Raw genomic sequence first — 15,972 nt, forward strand, 5'->3', positions numbered from 1 at the left:
ACAGAAACCCCAGACCGAGGCACTTCAGCTGCCTTCCTCAGTCCATTTTGGTCTATTTACAAGGAGAAAAGGGGTGTCAAAGTCGAGACAAACGGAGCCCCCCGACACACTTCGAGTCCCTCGTCCAGCCCCAGCCCGCGGATGGGGAAGAGAGAAACAAAAGGGGCCCCGCAGGGACCTTCCCGGGCCCCGTCCCCAGAGCCCGGAGGGCAGCGGAGCCGGGGGCTGTGCTATAGCAAAGGTGCCGCTGTCGAGTCCGTGCTGGGGGTGCAGTACTTCCAAAAAAATCATTAAAAAAAATTAAAAAATACAATAACAACATCCCATGTTTCCTGACCTTTGGAGTCGGGCTGTTCATACAATTCCCGTGCCGCTTTCCTTTGGTTCTCACCGTGCCGTCGCGGGCGGCCGCAGCCGCTGCCTGGCCGTGGGGTGCCGTCCGGGCGCTGCAGGCACTTGCTTATTTTTTGTCATTTGTCCCCCTCCCCAGCAAGGGATGGAGAGAAACCCCCGGGGTCTGCGCTCCCCAGGGCTCGTGTGCTTTTTTAGTCAGTGTAGAAAGTTGGTCCCTTACCCGGAGCACGCGGGCAGCCGGCGACGCCGGTGCCGCTCCGCTCCCGCCCGAAACACGGCAGCACTTTCCCACGCTCGCCCCTCACCGAAGCCTCCTGGCTAAAGGCACTGTAGTCTTATTTTTTTATTTTATTTTTTTAAAAACCCAATGTGGTGGCAGGAGGAGAGGGTGGGAAGGACGGGGAGGGGGGGCACAAAAATAAATGCTCTGAAAAGTGGCGCTGAAGCCTTGGAGGTGAGCGGGGAGCCGGCAGCGTGGGGGTCCCGCCCCCCCCCCCAACTGGGTGCTGCACCCTGTGCTCGGGCAGGGCAGCAGCATTTGAAGCCCCCGGGCCCCCCACGGACTCACCCAGCGCTGCCAAAGCAGCCCCCGACGGTTTAGATGCCCCCAGCCAAAATTTCCCGGTGGTGCCGGGAGCCGTTGGCACCCAGCACTGCCCGACTGCCTCGGGAGGTGGCAGCTCCCTTGGAAAGGAAAAACCAATATTCAGCGGGGCTTGTGCCCCACCCCCGGTACGGCTGGCCCTTCGCCGCCAAGTTGCAAGCATTATTTTTTTAAGCTGGGAAAAGAAAAAAACCAAACCTACTCACTGTGCGTAAAGGGAAGCGTCTGTGTGAGGCTTTGCTAGACCAGAGCCTGAAACACCCCCGAGACCACGCAGGGAAAGCAAAAAAGAACCAGAAACGTGCACAGCAAGGCAAGGCTGGGGGGCAATGCCAGCGAGCGATGCTCGATGCCAACAAATGGACCACTGGTCCCAGCGGGCCACAGGCACCACGTTATCAAACCTGGTGCCAAAAAAACCCCAAATAAACACAAAAAAGCAAAAAACACCCAGGGCACGGCGGGGCTGGGGGGCAGTTTTTGGCTTCTGTGCTTGGCCCTTACCTGTGCTTGGCCCTTACCTGTGCAGCCCGGAGTCCCCGCTCACGGCCCCGTCTCACTCCGAGCAGGCGCGAGGGGAGAGGGGTGGGGAGGAGAGTGAAAAGCGTTAGAGAAAACGAGCAAGGAAGGCGGCAGTGCCTGCGTGGCTCCCAGCTCCGGCATGCAGCTTACATAAGTTAAAATTTAAAAAAAAGAAAAAAAATCGTTTAAAAATATTCAACCACATTTATGTGTCTTATTTGCATTTTAAATTAATCTGGTCAATCAATAGAAAATAAGTATGTATAATTTTTTTTTCTCCCTATGTACACATATATATTTATATATGTATATATATAATATATATAGATATATAAAACCCAGCCAGGAGTCCCTGTTTTGTCGTCGTTTAGGTCAAGGCGGAGGCCGTGCTGCCATTGACAGTCGTTTTGCGGCACCGGCTGGCGGCGGGCGGCAGCGGGTGGCAGTTCGAGGTGCCGTTGAGCGCGGTGCCGGTGCCGGCGGGGCCGCTGCCGGCGGTGGAGCTGGGCGAGCCGTGGGACGGGGTGCCGGGGCTGGGCAGGGAGGAGGAGGTGGCGGGCAGCGTGGCGGGGCTGTGGGCTTTGTCGCTGACCGACTCGCACTCGGAGGCGCCGCTGGTGTTGATGCACTCGGAGGTGGCCGGCTGGGACAGCTTGAGCCGCTTGCAGGCGGGTTGGACGCGGTATTTCAGCGGCAGGGGCCCGTTCTGCAAGCGGGAGAGGGGCAGAGGCATGGCACCCGGCACCCCGCGGCAGCCCCGGCGTGCACCGCGTCACCGGCCGCCCACGCTGGCCGCCTGGCCAGGTGCCGGCCACCAGCCTCCCGCCTGCCCTGGAAAAAGGGGGAGAAAAGCACGTGCAGCCCCCCCGGCCTCCTAAAAATCACACCTGGAGCGAACACCTCTATCGGGAAGGGGCATCTGGGTTTTTTTTGTTGAAGTGCTCCAATTTTTAAGCTCTCCAATTTTTAAGCTTTTCAACTAATATTTCTAATTCTTGAATTTTTTAATTTTTAAGGTCTTCAATTTTTAAGTTTTTCAATTTTTAAGCTTTTTAATGCCTTTAGCCTTCCCCTAAAGGACTGCTTTTCCAAGCTTTTCTCCAAGACAAGCCCCGGCACCGGTGCCCACGGCGGGGAAGGAGGCAGCTCCGCTTACCCTCCTCCAGGGATAGATGTAGGCGATGTCCATCAGGGTGTAATACTCCTTCAGGGGCTCGTCTTCGTAGAGGACTTCCACCTGGCGCAGGGGACAGCGTCAGTCCTCCGGCACAGGGGCAGAGGCACCGCCAGCCCCCCCAGAGCCGCTCGTGGGACATGGGGGCTTTGCCGTCCCTGAGTGCCGCCCCCAGAGCCGGGGGCTGCCGGGGCTCCCGGCACTGCCCTTGCCAGAAGCCGGAGCAAGTTCACAGTTTCCGTGCAACACGCCGTAAGGATCCTGCCCCAGCGCCCAGCCGGTGATGCAAAGCCTGGGCTGCCGCGGTATTTGGGAGCTGGCAAAGCACGGCGTATTTGCAGCAGGGGATGCAACACGCGACAGCCAAAATGGCATCGGCCCCTCCGAGCCCGCCGGAGCACACCGAAAGCCGGGCAGCGAGCAGATCCCGGGCAAACGCTCACCTTGTACTTGCTGGGAACGTCCATCTTGTTGCGGAGGAACTTGGCCAGGTGCATGACGGTCATCGCGGCGGGACAGCGCAGGAACCGCACCCCGTTCTTCTGGGGACGCAGCGGGAGGGGGCCGGGGGGAGAGGCGTTGCTGAGAGTCCGCCATGCAATTAATGGGCAGTTCCCACCTCCTTCAGCAGGCGGTTTGGGGTGCCCTCCTGTGCCCCCCCACACCCCAAAAGCCCGGGAGGCAGCTGGACATGGAGCTCTCCGTGCCGTGGTCCCATCACACTCACCTTCTCCTTCTCCAGATCCCCGTTCTCGACGGTCCCTTTCTTCTCCTCTCTGCGGGGAGGAAAGCAAACACAGGACAAAGTTTATGGAGGAATAAAAAGACGGGGAGAAAAACATAACCCACCAGAAGGGCTGTCCATGGAGGGGCTCCAGGGGGAAACATCTAGTGATCCACAGCCAAGCTCTGGCTTCACCACCCCTGAGCACATACATGCCCAAGTTGCTGGATTTCCAATCCAGGGCACTGCAACCACTGCCCAGGCTGCCGCCTTCCCCGCCTCCCTCTGAACTGCTGCTCCAGATGTCGGTGACACCCTCAGAGGCCACCACCGGCACCGGGGACGCGGCAGCCCTTGGGCTCTTCTGCCTGGGAAGGAGCCTTCCCCTGCCTGCCCGGGGAGCAGCGATGCGGGGACCCTGCTGCCACAGCAAACACCCACAGAGGATGCAGGATGGGGGACCAGGGTAGATGGGTTTTGGGTGCTCCTCTGCCCTTTCAAGCACCCTGGGAGATGCTGAGCCCAAGCAGGGGCTGTGTCAGCCATCACCACCTGGCATCTCAGCTCCGTCTCCCAAGCGGGAAGAGAGGGTGAGAGTTTATTCACAACCCCCAAACCCAGGCAGAGGCTTAGCAGCAGCCAGAAAACGGTACCTGGACCCTTCGTAAAACTCTATGGACAGGCTGACGATCTCGTCGTCCGTCAGGTTCCCCTTGTCCTGCTCAGAGACTTCCCCGCGATCTTCGTTGGACCCGTTGGGAACTGCGGGAGCAGAGGGAGGGAGAGGCTGAGCCGTTGAGGGGGGCAGAGCCGGGGCGAGGGGGGGTCCCCGGGGCTGATACTCACCCTCTGCCATGGGGTAGGCTGCGTAGAAGTCGCGCCGCCTCTTCATCTCATCTGCGGGAGAAGGGAGGAGGAAGGTGAAGGGGAAAAAAATCACACCAAGGGGGAGATGGGTGCAAAGAGAGGGGAGCACGAGGAAGCCCTGGATTGCTGAGCGCCTGCTCCCCGCCGGCAGCTCAAGCACGAGCTGCCTGGTGCAGACGGAGCTGTAGGAGAGCAGTCACTTTAGCAAGAGCAATCAAGTCGTACCAGTAAAACCCTCGGAGCGGCTGCAAATCCGCTGCTGTGAGAATGCTTTTATGGCGGCTCGACCGTCCTCAGTCTTTCCACACCTGCAGACCCCCACACTTTTTCCCCCGAGGACGGGCAGGCACTTGGAGAGCAAATCCGCGGCTCCTGCTCCCAGCTTTGCTTTTCGTGGTTCCCCCCAGCAGCAGCCCCCGGGCTGCCGGAGCGTGGGATGGGCACTATCCGGACGGACCCATCCCTGTCCGTTCACACCATGCATTTTCCTGCTGTCCCCGTTACACGGGCAGGGGCGTGCGTGGGCAGCGCGAAATCCGGGGGACCAGTTTCACTGGTGGGTGGGAGTGAGTTACAAACAACCCCAAACCCACACAGTTATAACTGTCCATGGCTGTACCTTTGAAAAGCCCCGGGACCAGTTTGTACACTATGTCCTGTAGGGTTTTGTCCGACCTGGGGGAAAAAAGAAATAGGAAAAGAGAGAGAAATCAGCTGGATGGGAGTGGCTGGCTTCCCCAGGCTGCCGAAAGCTGCCCTGCACCACGCGTGCCCCGGCCAGCCCGGAGGCCGCCTCTCCCCATCTCCCTCCCAGAAAACTCCCAGCACAAAGCCCCAGCTCCCCGGCCCATGGCGATGCCACAACCCTGTCTCGCAGGCAAACGCGTCCGCCCTCGCGCTCACCGCAAAGGGTTAACTCCGGAAAAAGAAAGAAAACCATTTCAAAAATCCTCGTAATTGCTAGGGATGATGACAGCGGGATTTTGGGGCCAGGATCCGTTTCAGTAGTCAAAATGATTACAAAAAAACACCGAGAACTTACACAAAAAATAATCTAAGATCAGCAAATGTTTCTGCAAGTTTTAATTTGCATCTAATTTTATTTTTGGACTTGGCTGCAGTTCAGGGCTCAGGCTTTGATTTCCCTCTGTTGTAAGGATGGCAGGACAGCGTCCACTGTCAGGCTGTTATACGGGAAAGCAAAGCGGATTCCCTAAAATGTGAACATCTCAAGGCAGGATCTTCTAAAGCACTCGAGGAAATGGGGAAGCGCAAGTCCCACCTGCAGCACAGAGCTGGGAATGGGATTTTGCTGGAAGGCTTGGGCTCGGGACCCTGCAGGCACAATTTAAAAGCAGCAGCTCAGCCGAATAAAAAAAATCTCAAAAACAAAGCAAGAGCAGTGGGACTGGTGAAAAGTAAATTATATCTGCAATTATTTCCATTTTAATAATAAGGCCTTTATTTTAAAGAAAAACAAATGACCGTACCCTATATTATTTTTAGCCTAGCCATGTCTTTCATCCCTAATTCCTCGGTGATGTCACTCTGGTTCATGAGGCCCCGCTGTGATTTTATTTATAATACATACCCAGAGAATTTGCTTTATAATTTACAGCAAGCTAATGAAAAAGCAACCTCAGCCGCTTGATTGGCAGCTTAATTACCAGCCGGTCGCTGCTCTTGCATGAGTCAACCCCATTCAGCCCAGCACGGTGGCGCTGGGGGGGGGGATGCGGTGGCCACGCGTGGGCAGCACCCTCAGCTCCATGCAGCATCATGCCTGGGGCACGCGTGTTTTGGCGCTGCTGCGGTACCAGTTTGGGAAGCAAAGGGCAAAGCAAGCCTCTTGTCGGTGCAAAGTTTTCTATGGCCCCACATCTGGATCAGGCCCCTGCAGCAGCACCTCTGCCCACGTGTCCCATATTTCCCCCACTGGGACCAAACGGGATGCGAAGGCACCGCGCCACCACGATAGCCGGGGCTGGGGGCCGCCGGCACAGCCCGTGCGTGGTGCCCGTCTGCGGCGCGGGCGGCTGTGTATCCATCTCTGCACGCAGGCAGGGATGTTTCGACAAGGGAGCCGTGGGAGCCGGAGTGTAAATATTTCATAGTGAACCAGAAAAAAAAAAAAAGGGCAGAAAAAGTGTTACTACAGAAACGGATTTACATGGAAGAGGCTAAAAAAAGGAGGGGAAAAAAAAAGCCGAGTGATGTATTGCAGCCTTTCATGGTTTCTATGCCAACCACCTGCAGAGCCAATTCCACAACTGACGGGACGCGGGGCCGGGGCAGAGCCGGCGCGAAGCCACCGCGGCCAGGCACCCTTCCACCTGCGCCGCTGCGAGCCCACCCCAGCACTGCCACCCCGGCATCCCCCGAGGGACACGGCACCGTCCCCACAGGGGACAAAGCAGGGAGTTAGAAAGCACAGGCGGTCCCAGGTTAAACTGCGCCCAGTGGGACTGTGGGGATGGATGGATGGATGGATGTCTGCGATCCGGGATGCACAGGGACGGGCGCAGGGCAGCCCCTGCTCCGGCTGGCGCCCCCCCAGCCTCCTCCTGCTGCCACAGGGGAGACATCCCTGGGTCCTGTCCCCTCCATGGTGGCACTTCCCACCATCCCTGTTACCCTTCCACCTGGAGAGCACCTCAAGTTCCCCCTGCTGCAGGGTGAGGAGCAGAGAGGTTTCATGCTGCAAAAGATGCAACGGTCCCTGCTCAGCTGCACCACCACGCTGCTGCCTGCAGAGTCCCGCTCCCCATCCCGGGGTGCTCAGGGCTGCACCCCAGAGCAGGCACAGGCTGCACCGACTCGGGGCTGGGGCTCGGTGCCACGCAGGGGCATGGCGTGCGGGGACCCCCCGAAGCTCACCTGATGCTGAGGAGGGGTCTGGTTTTGTGCACTTGGACATCACACATGGGGCAGTACTTGTTCGTCTCCAGGTAGCGAACGATGCAGGTTTTGCAGACTGTGGGGAGAGACTCAGCGTGAGCAGACGGACGGACGGACAAAGGGGCAGAGCCGGCAGAGCCCAGTGAAGCACCCCGCACCCCCGCACCAGCTCGGGACTGGGACCTCTGCTCGCCTGCCCCGGTCCAGCCCTCTCCACACGGCACGGGACCGACCCCGCAGCTCCATGCGGCAGCAACGCTCGACGCAGGATGGGTTTGGGCACTGCGGGAGGGTCTCGGTGAGGCACAGCCACCCTTCCCGGGGCTCGGGGCACCCCTGGGTGCAGTGTGGCCCCAGCCAGGGGCCCAGGACACTCACAGGAGTGCAGACACTCCACGATGGTGGTGGCGTCTATGAAGTAGCCGCCGCACAAGGCGCACATCAGGTGGGGGTTGAGCTCGGTGATCTTTATCCTGGTGGTCCTGTGCATTTTGGAGCAGCGCCGCGGCAGATCCTCCCTGCAGGGAAACACCCTTAACGCCCGCTTCATGCAAGGATGGGACCTGTGGGACCCACTTCACCCTTTAATGAACAAATCCAGGGTAGGGTGGGGGTGCCTGGTGCTCCCCCTGACGTGCCACGCTTGGCCCTGGGAGCACTGGGGTAGCCCCAGCCCTGCACCCTGCCAGCCCCAGGGGTGCACAAGCAGCACCCACCACCTCCCCATGCAGCCCCCGGCCCTGGGCACTGCCCAGCTCCCTCTGCTTCATGTTTGCATCTTCCTGGGGGTCCCCGAGTGGGTCCCCACCATACCGAGACACCTCTGAGAGAGGACAAGCCAGCCCCTTGCCTGCAGCTCCCGGGGCTGTGCACACACACACACACACGAAGTGTATTTTTGTTTTGTTCGATGGAAAAGGCATTTTCAGCCACTGCCTTGCGGTTTCTATAGAAACTCCCGAGTCCGGTGTTGGCCACTTGCCCGTGGCCAGGAGCACCCGCAGCACCTGCGCGGCTGGGTGTGCCCGGCCGGGTGTGCACATGGGACACGGGCAGCGTCCCCCGGCGCGGGGCGCAGACGCGGGGGAATTGCTGCCTGCCCTCTCCGGGCACTTCCACATTTACAATGGGAGACGGAGCCCGAAATCACTGCAGTTTTATTGTTTCCATGGCAACCCCGATACTTGGAGAGGAGCCAGAATATTATTACAACCATGCGAGGCAAGGGGGAGAGGGAAGAAGAAACCCTGGGTTTGTGTAAATGAGCGTGGGCGCGATGGCAGTGCCAGGGTGTGCCGACAGCAACACCCGTACGCACCCCCACCCCCACCCACACACAGGGAGACACACACACGTGTGTGTACACATGTACTACACGTACGTGCACACATCCCCTACACGCACACAGGCAGAGGTACACACGCACACACCTGCGCCCCTGCGGTACAGGCGCCTGCACGGGGCCAGGCGTGGAGCGGTGTCACCAGCTGCCTGACACGGGGCCAAGCCCTTTGCAGATACCTGACAGCCAACAACCAGACAACGGCCAAGACAACCACCGAAGGCACAACAGCTGCGGTGCGGGCACCATGACCGGGCGAGGAACAGGGTGAACCCCGTGCCCAAGGAGCAAACGGGGTGCACGTGCGTGTGCATGCACAGGGCTGTGCGTGCAAGGCTGTGTTTTTGTGTGTGTGTGTGCAAAGCTGTGTGCTCGGGGCTGTGCATGGAGTGGTGCGTGCAGGTGTGTTTGTGCAACACCGGGTCCGTGCCAGGCACCTGCCCTGGGGAAGCTGCTCCGCGCTCCCTGTGAGCTCCAGTCTGGGTCTCTCATCTCATTCAGCCGCCGTGGAGTCCCCGGAGGCAGGTGTGCAGGGATGGGGACACCACGGGGACGGGGATGGAGATGCTGCAGGGATGGGGACACCACGGGGACGGGGATGGAGATGCTGCAGGGATGGGGACACCCTAGGGATGGGGATGGAGATGCTGCAGGGATGGGGACACCTTAGGGATGGGGATGGAGATGCTGCAGGGATGGGGACCCCCTAGGGATAGGGACCTTGAGGACACCCCTGTGCTGGAGGGGCAGGGGCCAAGATGAGTCCATGGGTCTCCTTGCAGAGAGGGGCCTGGGGGGCACCAGGGTGTTTAGCCCCCTCTGGGCTCACCTCTCACCCCTGGGCATCCCCTGGGTGGGCACCCCAGGGTGCCCTGCACCTTGCTGCCCCCGGGCAGGTGCCCCCAGCCCTCCGCAGCTCACAGGTAATGGGGGGCCACTGCCAGGCTCCCCCCGGCCAGGGGAATACCTGAGGGGGCTGCGGTCCCCAGCCCTGGGCTCCCGCACCAACCCCCACCGGGGGACCGGGCAGCTCCACCGGGCACCGGCTGCCCACACCGGGCTGCAGGACCCACGGCTGCATTTTGGGTGGATTTTGCTGCTTTTGGTGCTCACAGCCGCCAATGGCGGCCCGGGTCTCCGCGGGAGGGGGGAGCCTGAGCCACCGGCGCAAACCGGTTCTAATAAACCGGGTGATAACAACCGCGATTTCCTGCCGCGGGGGCGAACAAAGCCCCGGACCCCCCCGGGTCCCGGCCCGCCCCGGAGCCGGCCGCAGCACCGGCCCCGCCGGAGCCCTCGGGGCCGCCCCGTCCCGCCAGCGGCGCCCGCTGCCCCGGCCCCGCCACCGGAGCGGGTCCCGCAGCCGGCAGCCGGCTCCCCCGCACCCCCGGCCCCGACTTTCGGGGTCTTTTGTCTCCCTGGGCGGTGGCCCGACACAGTGCCGCCCCCCCCCAAAATCCCCCCAACCAGGCACGGGTGGGGAAGGACGTTTCAAAGTCACCGGTAACTTGGACCAGACTGGCTGCCCCCTCCCCGTGGGATCACGGCGAGCCCGGGAGCCGGGAAATAAACCGGGACGGCTCTCCCCGGCACTGCCCCTTCGCTCGAACGGCGGCCACGGGCCCCCACGCACCGGGAACGCGACAAAAAGGCGCTGGAGCGTGAATCCGCGCCCCCCGACAGCGCCCGCCGCCCGGACGGGACCCTCCGCCCCTCCCACGGTGCGGGACGCCGGCACCGGCCGCTGCCGAGGAGCGGAACAGCGGGAAGAGCACGGACACGCGTGTCCACACACCCGTGTACGCACAAGGACACACACCCCCACCTCGTCCCCGCGGCGGGACGTGTCCGCGCGGCAGCGCGCGGTGCGTGACACCCGCCTGGCACAGGCGCGCGGGCACGGACGCGCGATGGGCACGGACACGCGTGACTCCGCGCTGTGCCCCGGTGGTGCCCGGTTGCAGCCCGGCGGGCAGGCCCGTCCCGGCGCCGCGGGCAGCTCCCGCTTCATTTTTTTTGGGGGGGGGGACGATTTGGGGCCGGGGGTGGGGCAGCCCCGGTGGACCCGGGGCGCTCCCGGTGCCCCGCAGCCCTTTGTACTCGGGGCCGGCTGACAGCCCGCCCCGGGGCCCGACCCGGCCCCTCCGCCCGCCCCGGGGGGCGCCCCCGCCGCGGCCCCCCCCGGCCGTACCGCACTGCCCCGCTCCACGCCGCGCCGGGCCCGAGGCGGGGGCGGCGGGAGCCGGGGCTGTCAGGGCTCCGTAGCCCCTCGCCGGTCCCCGCCGTGGGGGGGGGGTCACGGCCCCCACGGGCAGCAGCGGGGCCGCGGCACAAAGCGGGGGGAGGCGGCGGCCATCGGCCATCTTGAACGCGGAGAGAAAAGGGCGCGGGGGGGCCCGGCGGCGGGGCCCGGCGGCGGCGGCGGGGCGGGGGGGGGCCGGGGCCGCGTCCCTACCTGGTGGCGGCGGCAGCGGCGGCCCCGCGGCCGCCCCTCCGCTCCCGCCGGTCGGCGCGGCTCGGCTCGGCGCGGCGGCGGCGCTGCGGCCGGGGCCCTTTTTTCTCTCGCTCGTTTTTTTTTTTTTTTTCTTTTCTTTTTTTTTTTTTCCCTCCTTCCTCCTCCTTTTTTTTTTTATTTTTTTTTTCCTCCTTTTTTTTTAATTTTTTTCCCTCCTCCAGCCGCCGCCAGGCCCCGCCCCGCCTCACGTGACCTCATTCCTTTGGGGTGTTGCGGAGGAGGGGAGTGAGGGGCCGAGATTGGGGCCCCCCCCCCCGCCGCCCCGCCCCGCCGGGGCACGGCTCCCCTCCCCGGCGCCGCCCCGGGGGACACCGCCGCGACAGTGCGCCGGTGCTTGCGGAGGGCCCCGCTGCTACCACCCCCCACCCGCCGCGACCCCCCCGTTGTGCTCAGGGAGGAAAGGAGAGCGCCCTAAAAGCCGCTGGAATGGGCCCAAAATCCGAGCCGGGGCGGTGGTGCCCGGCGGCAGCCACGCTCCGCTCCCCGCTAACGGGTCCCCGTGTTCCCCCCATCATCGCGGCACCGCTCGGGTGGTGCCCCGAGACCCCCCCGCCGTGGCGCCATTTTCGGCCCCAAACGGGGGGGAATTCCCACCCGGGAGGCGACGCGGGGCATCCCGGGCCCCGCGGGACCTTCCCCGGGACCCTCGGGCGGGGGTCCGGTGCCTGCCGGTGCTCGGCAGGGCCTGCGGGACCCGCGGCGGGAGGGGAAAGAAAAGGGAAGGGGAAAAAAAAGAAAGGAAGAAAAATAGAGGGAAATTAGAGAAAGAAAGGAGAAAATGGAAAAGGAGGGAAGAAAATAAAAAAAAGATTAGGAGGAAAGGCAAAAAGGAAGTAAAATAAAAAGGAAAGGAGGGAGGGAAAGAAAAAAGGCACGAAAAAAGGGAAGGAGAGGAAAAAATAAGGAAAAAGCGGGAAAGAAATAAAAGAGGGGAGAAAAAGGAAGGAAGGGGAGTGGAGCGGGCGGGCTCACGGCGCCGTTTTCCCCCGCGGGACCGGTCCCGCGGCCGGGCGCGATCCGTCACGGCGGGCCCGGCTCCGCTCGGAGGGAAGGGGGCACCTTGCGGGGAGCTCACGGGGGATTTCGAGGGCTGCGGGCAGCCGGGGAGCCCACGCGTGTCGGCGGCTGCTCACTCCCGACGCCCCACAGCCCCGCTCCAGCGCGGCAGAAAGCCCTAGACGGTCCCGCTGCCCCGCGCGTGTCCGCGGCTTCCGCGTGGGTCCAGCCCAGGATCTATGCGACCGAGGGCGCTTCCGTACACCCGGTGTACTCGGCGGGGCGCAGCGCCCACGCGCGTTTCCCCTTGGCCCACACGGTTGTGGCCGTGTGATTAATTCCACGCCCCGCCCGGTGCCCGGTGCCGGTGCCCGGTGCCCGTGCGGGCGCTCCCGGGGATGCTCCGGCTGAGTGCGGCGGCCGCGGCCATAAGCCCCAGCGCGGTCTCTGTGGCGCAATCGGTTAGCGCGTTCGGCTGTTAACCGAAAGGTTGGTGGTTCGAGCCCACCCAGGGACGCTGCCACCTCTTTTACCTCGGTTTTGACTTCCCGCCCGTCCCCCTTTTTCCAGGGCCGGTCCGAGGGAGCGGCCGAGGACGGACACGGCGAGGGGGCCGCAGGCGGTGGCTGGTGCCGGCCCCACCGTGGAACGGGCAGGGTGGTTTTTGACTGTACAAAGAGCTGCGTGGGGGCATTCCCCACTCCCCTGGGGAGGTCCTCGCCATCAGGACGGAGCTGAGCTGGACGGGGAGAAGGCGTGAATGGGCAGGATGTGGCCCCGGTGCTCCCCGTGGGCTCACAGCTCTCTCCAAGGCGCTGGGGAAGGGGGAAACCAGTCCCCGGTGTGAACAAAAACATTTCTGCTCAGCCTGTGGTCCCCTCTACAACACAGTTTCTCCCATTAGCAAAAGGACATGTTGGGACATTAAAAATCGAGCAGAGACTTGAAAGCCTGTTTCCATCCAGAGTCCATATTTTCCCTTAAAAATAAGCTGAAGGGGGTCCAAAATCTGCATTGCTGAAGTTCCCCTCTCTTACAAAGTCTTGTAAAATCTATTTATGTTCCCCGCTTGCTCTGATTTTATTTTCATACCAGAAATAATGAACTTAATGTTTTAATGCAGGGCATAAAGCCGTGCCAGGAAGATCCCTGTTGTTCCAAAAGCTCAGAGCCACAAAATGCTCCCACGGCCGAGCCCAGCGGTGCCGGGGCTGGAGAAGTGCTGGGGCTCTCAGGGCCAGGGAGGGGGATTGCTGCTGCCTTCCCGATCCGAGAGCACGAGCCCGACAGGAAAGCGGAGAGAGAAGCAGTGCCCAGTGGGGATCGCCTCCCTGCTGCCACCCGAGACAGCCAGCACTGCCAAAATTTGCCTGTGGAGCTATTCCCGTCTGACTTTGCTGCTCCTTCTCTCCCCGGCGCGTGGGGTGTTCCCACCAGACAGAATGTGGCCTCTGACTTAATTCCTGCAAGAAATCTTTTACAATGGAAAACACTTTAAAAATACAACTGCCATGGGACGGGCTGCGCCTCCGGGGCTCGGTCCTGGGGCGGATGAACAGCCCCGGCACGGGCCGGAGGTTTTCATTGAAACCAGGCGGGCTGATCTGTTGTGCATTTGAGAGCGTTTCCAAACACATGGATCTCTTTCCCTTTGGCACAACATCACTCCCCTAAATTAAACATTTAATCCTGTCTCCTTCAGGAGAGGGGAGAGCTGGCAAACAGGGATGGGGAAGGAAATCCAATACTCCGCAGAGCGCAAATCCCCCTTTCAATGGCTCTCTGAATAAAAAATACCCTCACAACCACTTGCAGATCCCTTCCCCTCCCTGGGATGTGCCGTGACTCGCTGCTTGAGAGTGACTTTATTGTGCCAGCACTTTCCAAAGAGATTTTTTTTCCTCTGAGGAGACCCGTTGTCCCTGGCCCCACAGAGTGGGTTTAGGGTTTTGCCCCCACAAAAGCAGACAGTGTGTGCGCAAGGCCTGACACACAGCAGGGCTCTGCATGGTGGAGTGGCGCAGGCTGGGTTTCCTAGAGTTTCTCGTTAAATTCAGCAAGGTTTGGCCAACTTTTCCCAGTTCATAACAGAAGGTGCCAGGGCTGCATAGGGCCGAGCTGGAGGGAGATACCACTGGGCAGGTCCCAGCCCGGCCACCCTGCCATGATCCCGGCATCGCCATGGGCACGCAGGGAATGGGCCCGCAGGTGCCACAAAGGGCAGGCACAGGGGCCGCGGCCCCGGGGACCCCCCAGCAACACTGAGCAATGGGATGGCCGTACCCGCCCGCCACCTCTGCAGTGCCCCTGCATGTCCCTCCAGCTGTGCCATGCCCTACATGTCCCTCCAGCTGTGCCATGCCCCATAGGCATATCCAGCTGTGCCATACCCTGTATGTCCCTCCAGCTGTGCCATGCCCCATAGGCATATCCAGCTGTGCCATGCCCTGCGTGTCCCTCCAGCTGTGCCATGCCCCATAGGCACATCCAGCTGTGCCGTGCCCTGCGTGTCCCTCCAGCTGTGCCATGCCCCCACGGGCATATCCAGCTGTGCCGTGCCCTGCGTGTCCCTCCAGCTGTGCCATGCCCCCACGGGCATATCCAGCTGTGCCATGCCCTGCGTGTCCCTCCAGCTGTGCCATGCCCCATAGGCACATCCAGCTGTGCCGTGCCCTGCGTGTCCCTCCAGCTGTGCCATGCCCCCACGGGCATATCCAGCTGTGCCATGCCCTGCGTGCACATCCAGCTGCGCACCCCGATGGATCCAGCTGTGCGAGCCCCTCCCCTCCAGCTGCGCACCCGCCCCGCCCCGCGCCCCGCCCGCGCAGTCCTCCGCCTTCCCGGCATGCCCCGCTCGCTATGACTCTTCATTTTTCTCCCCCTCCCTCACCACCGCCGCAACCAACCAGCTCCGCCCCGCGGCGAGCCGAACCACCAATAGCGAGCGGCGGTTCGCCGGGTGGCCGCGGCGGCCGCCAATGGGAAGAGGAGGGAGGCGGGAGCAGCGGCGCGGCGGGGTCGTGTGCGGTGCGGCCGGAGCAGCGGTGCGGGGCTTGGCGGTGTCTGTGCGGCCGGCACCATGGTGAGCGCCGGGACGGGGCCGGGGGGTCCCGGGGGAGGAGCTGGGCCCGGCAGGACGAGGCCCGCGGGTGCCCGGGTCGCGCGGGGGAGGCGGGTGGGCTGGAGGCCTTCCCCGTCGCCGCGGCGGTGCATCGCCGTGGGCCTTCCCTCAGGCCGGGCCGTGGCGGGAGGCAGCGGCCGTGAGCAACCCGCTGCAGGGCGGCCCCCAAAAGGGGAAAAATGAAAGTCAGAAGCGCGAGGGAGAGCGGTGCTGCCTTCCCCGCGCTGCCCCCGGGGTGGCGGCGGCTGCCGGCGCTGGGCTGGGGACGCAGGGACAGGCCGGGCGGAGGGGGTACCCGAGGTGCGGGAGGCCCCTTCAGCCTCGCCGAGGAACCGGCTGCCCGAACCCCTGCCCGCAGCCCCGGCGGTACCTGCTGTCCTTCTCTTCCAGTCTATAATGTCCTATAACGGCGGGGCCGTAATGGCCATGAAGGGGAAGAACTGCGTGGCCATTGCCGCGGACCGGCGGTTTGGGATTCAAGCGCAGATGGTGACCACAGACTTCCAGAAGATTTTCCCTATGGGAGAAAGACTGTATATCGGATTGGCAGGACTGGCCACGGACGTGCAAACGGTGTAAGTGAGACTCCTGCCCGCCCGTGCGTTCCCATACAGAGCCTCTAAGAGGCATATTTACACTAAATACTAAGTGGCAGCTTATGCTGAGCATAAATGTCTTTGTTTATTCGTGGGGGAGAGTATAATAGCTGGGTGCCAGCACTCCTTTTCTTGGTCTCCCTTCAGTGGGAGTTTTTTAAATAAAACTGCGTGTAATTTAAGATCACATCACTACTAAAACTTAGTAACTTCAGGTATAAAAAGAGCTACACCTGGAATACCTACCTGCCTCAGGCAT

General features: G+C 62.2%; 1 protein-coding gene and 1 non-coding gene across 4 annotated transcripts; one reads left to right on the plus strand and one right to left on the minus strand.

Moving 5' to 3' along the window:
• Window positions 1-1,571: 1,571 nt before the first annotated feature.
• On the minus strand, window positions 1,572-15,946 carry PCGF2 (polycomb group ring finger 2). 3 transcript variants are annotated; one of them, XM_075171524.1, is made up of 10 exons: window positions 15,488-15,946; window positions 7,522-7,661; window positions 7,123-7,219; window positions 4,865-4,920; window positions 4,225-4,275; window positions 4,032-4,140; window positions 3,382-3,430; window positions 3,098-3,193; window positions 2,637-2,717; window positions 1,572-2,186 (listed from the first exon to the last, which is right to left on the minus strand). In XM_075171524.1, the coding sequence occupies exons 1-10, from the start codon at window positions 15,784-15,786 to the stop codon at window positions 1,848-1,850; spliced, it is 1,317 nt and encodes a 438-aa protein (XP_075027625.1). In that variant the 5' UTR covers window positions 15,787-15,946; the 3' UTR covers window positions 1,572-1,847. The 3 variants fall into 3 exon arrangements, with proteins under 3 accessions (XP_075027625.1, XP_075027624.1, XP_075027628.1); XM_075171523.1 differs by having other exon boundaries at window positions 3,098-3,196; XM_075171527.1 differs by lacking the exon at window positions 15,488-15,946 and adding an exon at window positions 10,941-13,363 and having other exon boundaries at window positions 3,098-3,196.
• Window positions 12,440-12,513, plus strand: TRNAN-GUU (transfer RNA asparagine (anticodon GUU)). The gene has a single exon. It is a non-coding gene; the product is annotated as a tRNA-Asn (tRNA).
• Window positions 15,947-15,972: the final 26 nt, after the last annotated feature.

Source organism: Calonectris borealis, chromosome 22 (genome assembly GCF_964195595.1).
Source record: "Calonectris borealis chromosome 22, bCalBor7.hap1.2, whole genome shotgun sequence".
Lineage (NCBI taxonomy): Eukaryota > Metazoa > Chordata > Aves > Procellariiformes > Procellariidae > Calonectris > Calonectris borealis.

What these genes read in the sequence shown, in the direction of transcription:
- PCGF2 (XM_075171523.1), bottom strand. Translation starts at nt 15,786, where the DNA reads ATGCTCAGCATAAGCTGCCACTTAGTATTTAGTGTAAATATGCCTCTT. An exon ending in GGTCCCGGGGCTTTTCAAAG is followed by an intron (nt 4,276 to 4,864) that starts GTACAGCCATGG and finishes CTTCTCCCGCAG; the next exon opens with ATGAGATGAAGAGGCGGCGC. An exon ending in ACATCTATCCCTGGAGGAGG is followed by an intron (nt 2,187 to 2,636) that starts GTAAGCGGAGCT and finishes TCCCGCTTGCAG; the next exon opens with AACGGGCCCCTGCCGCTGAA.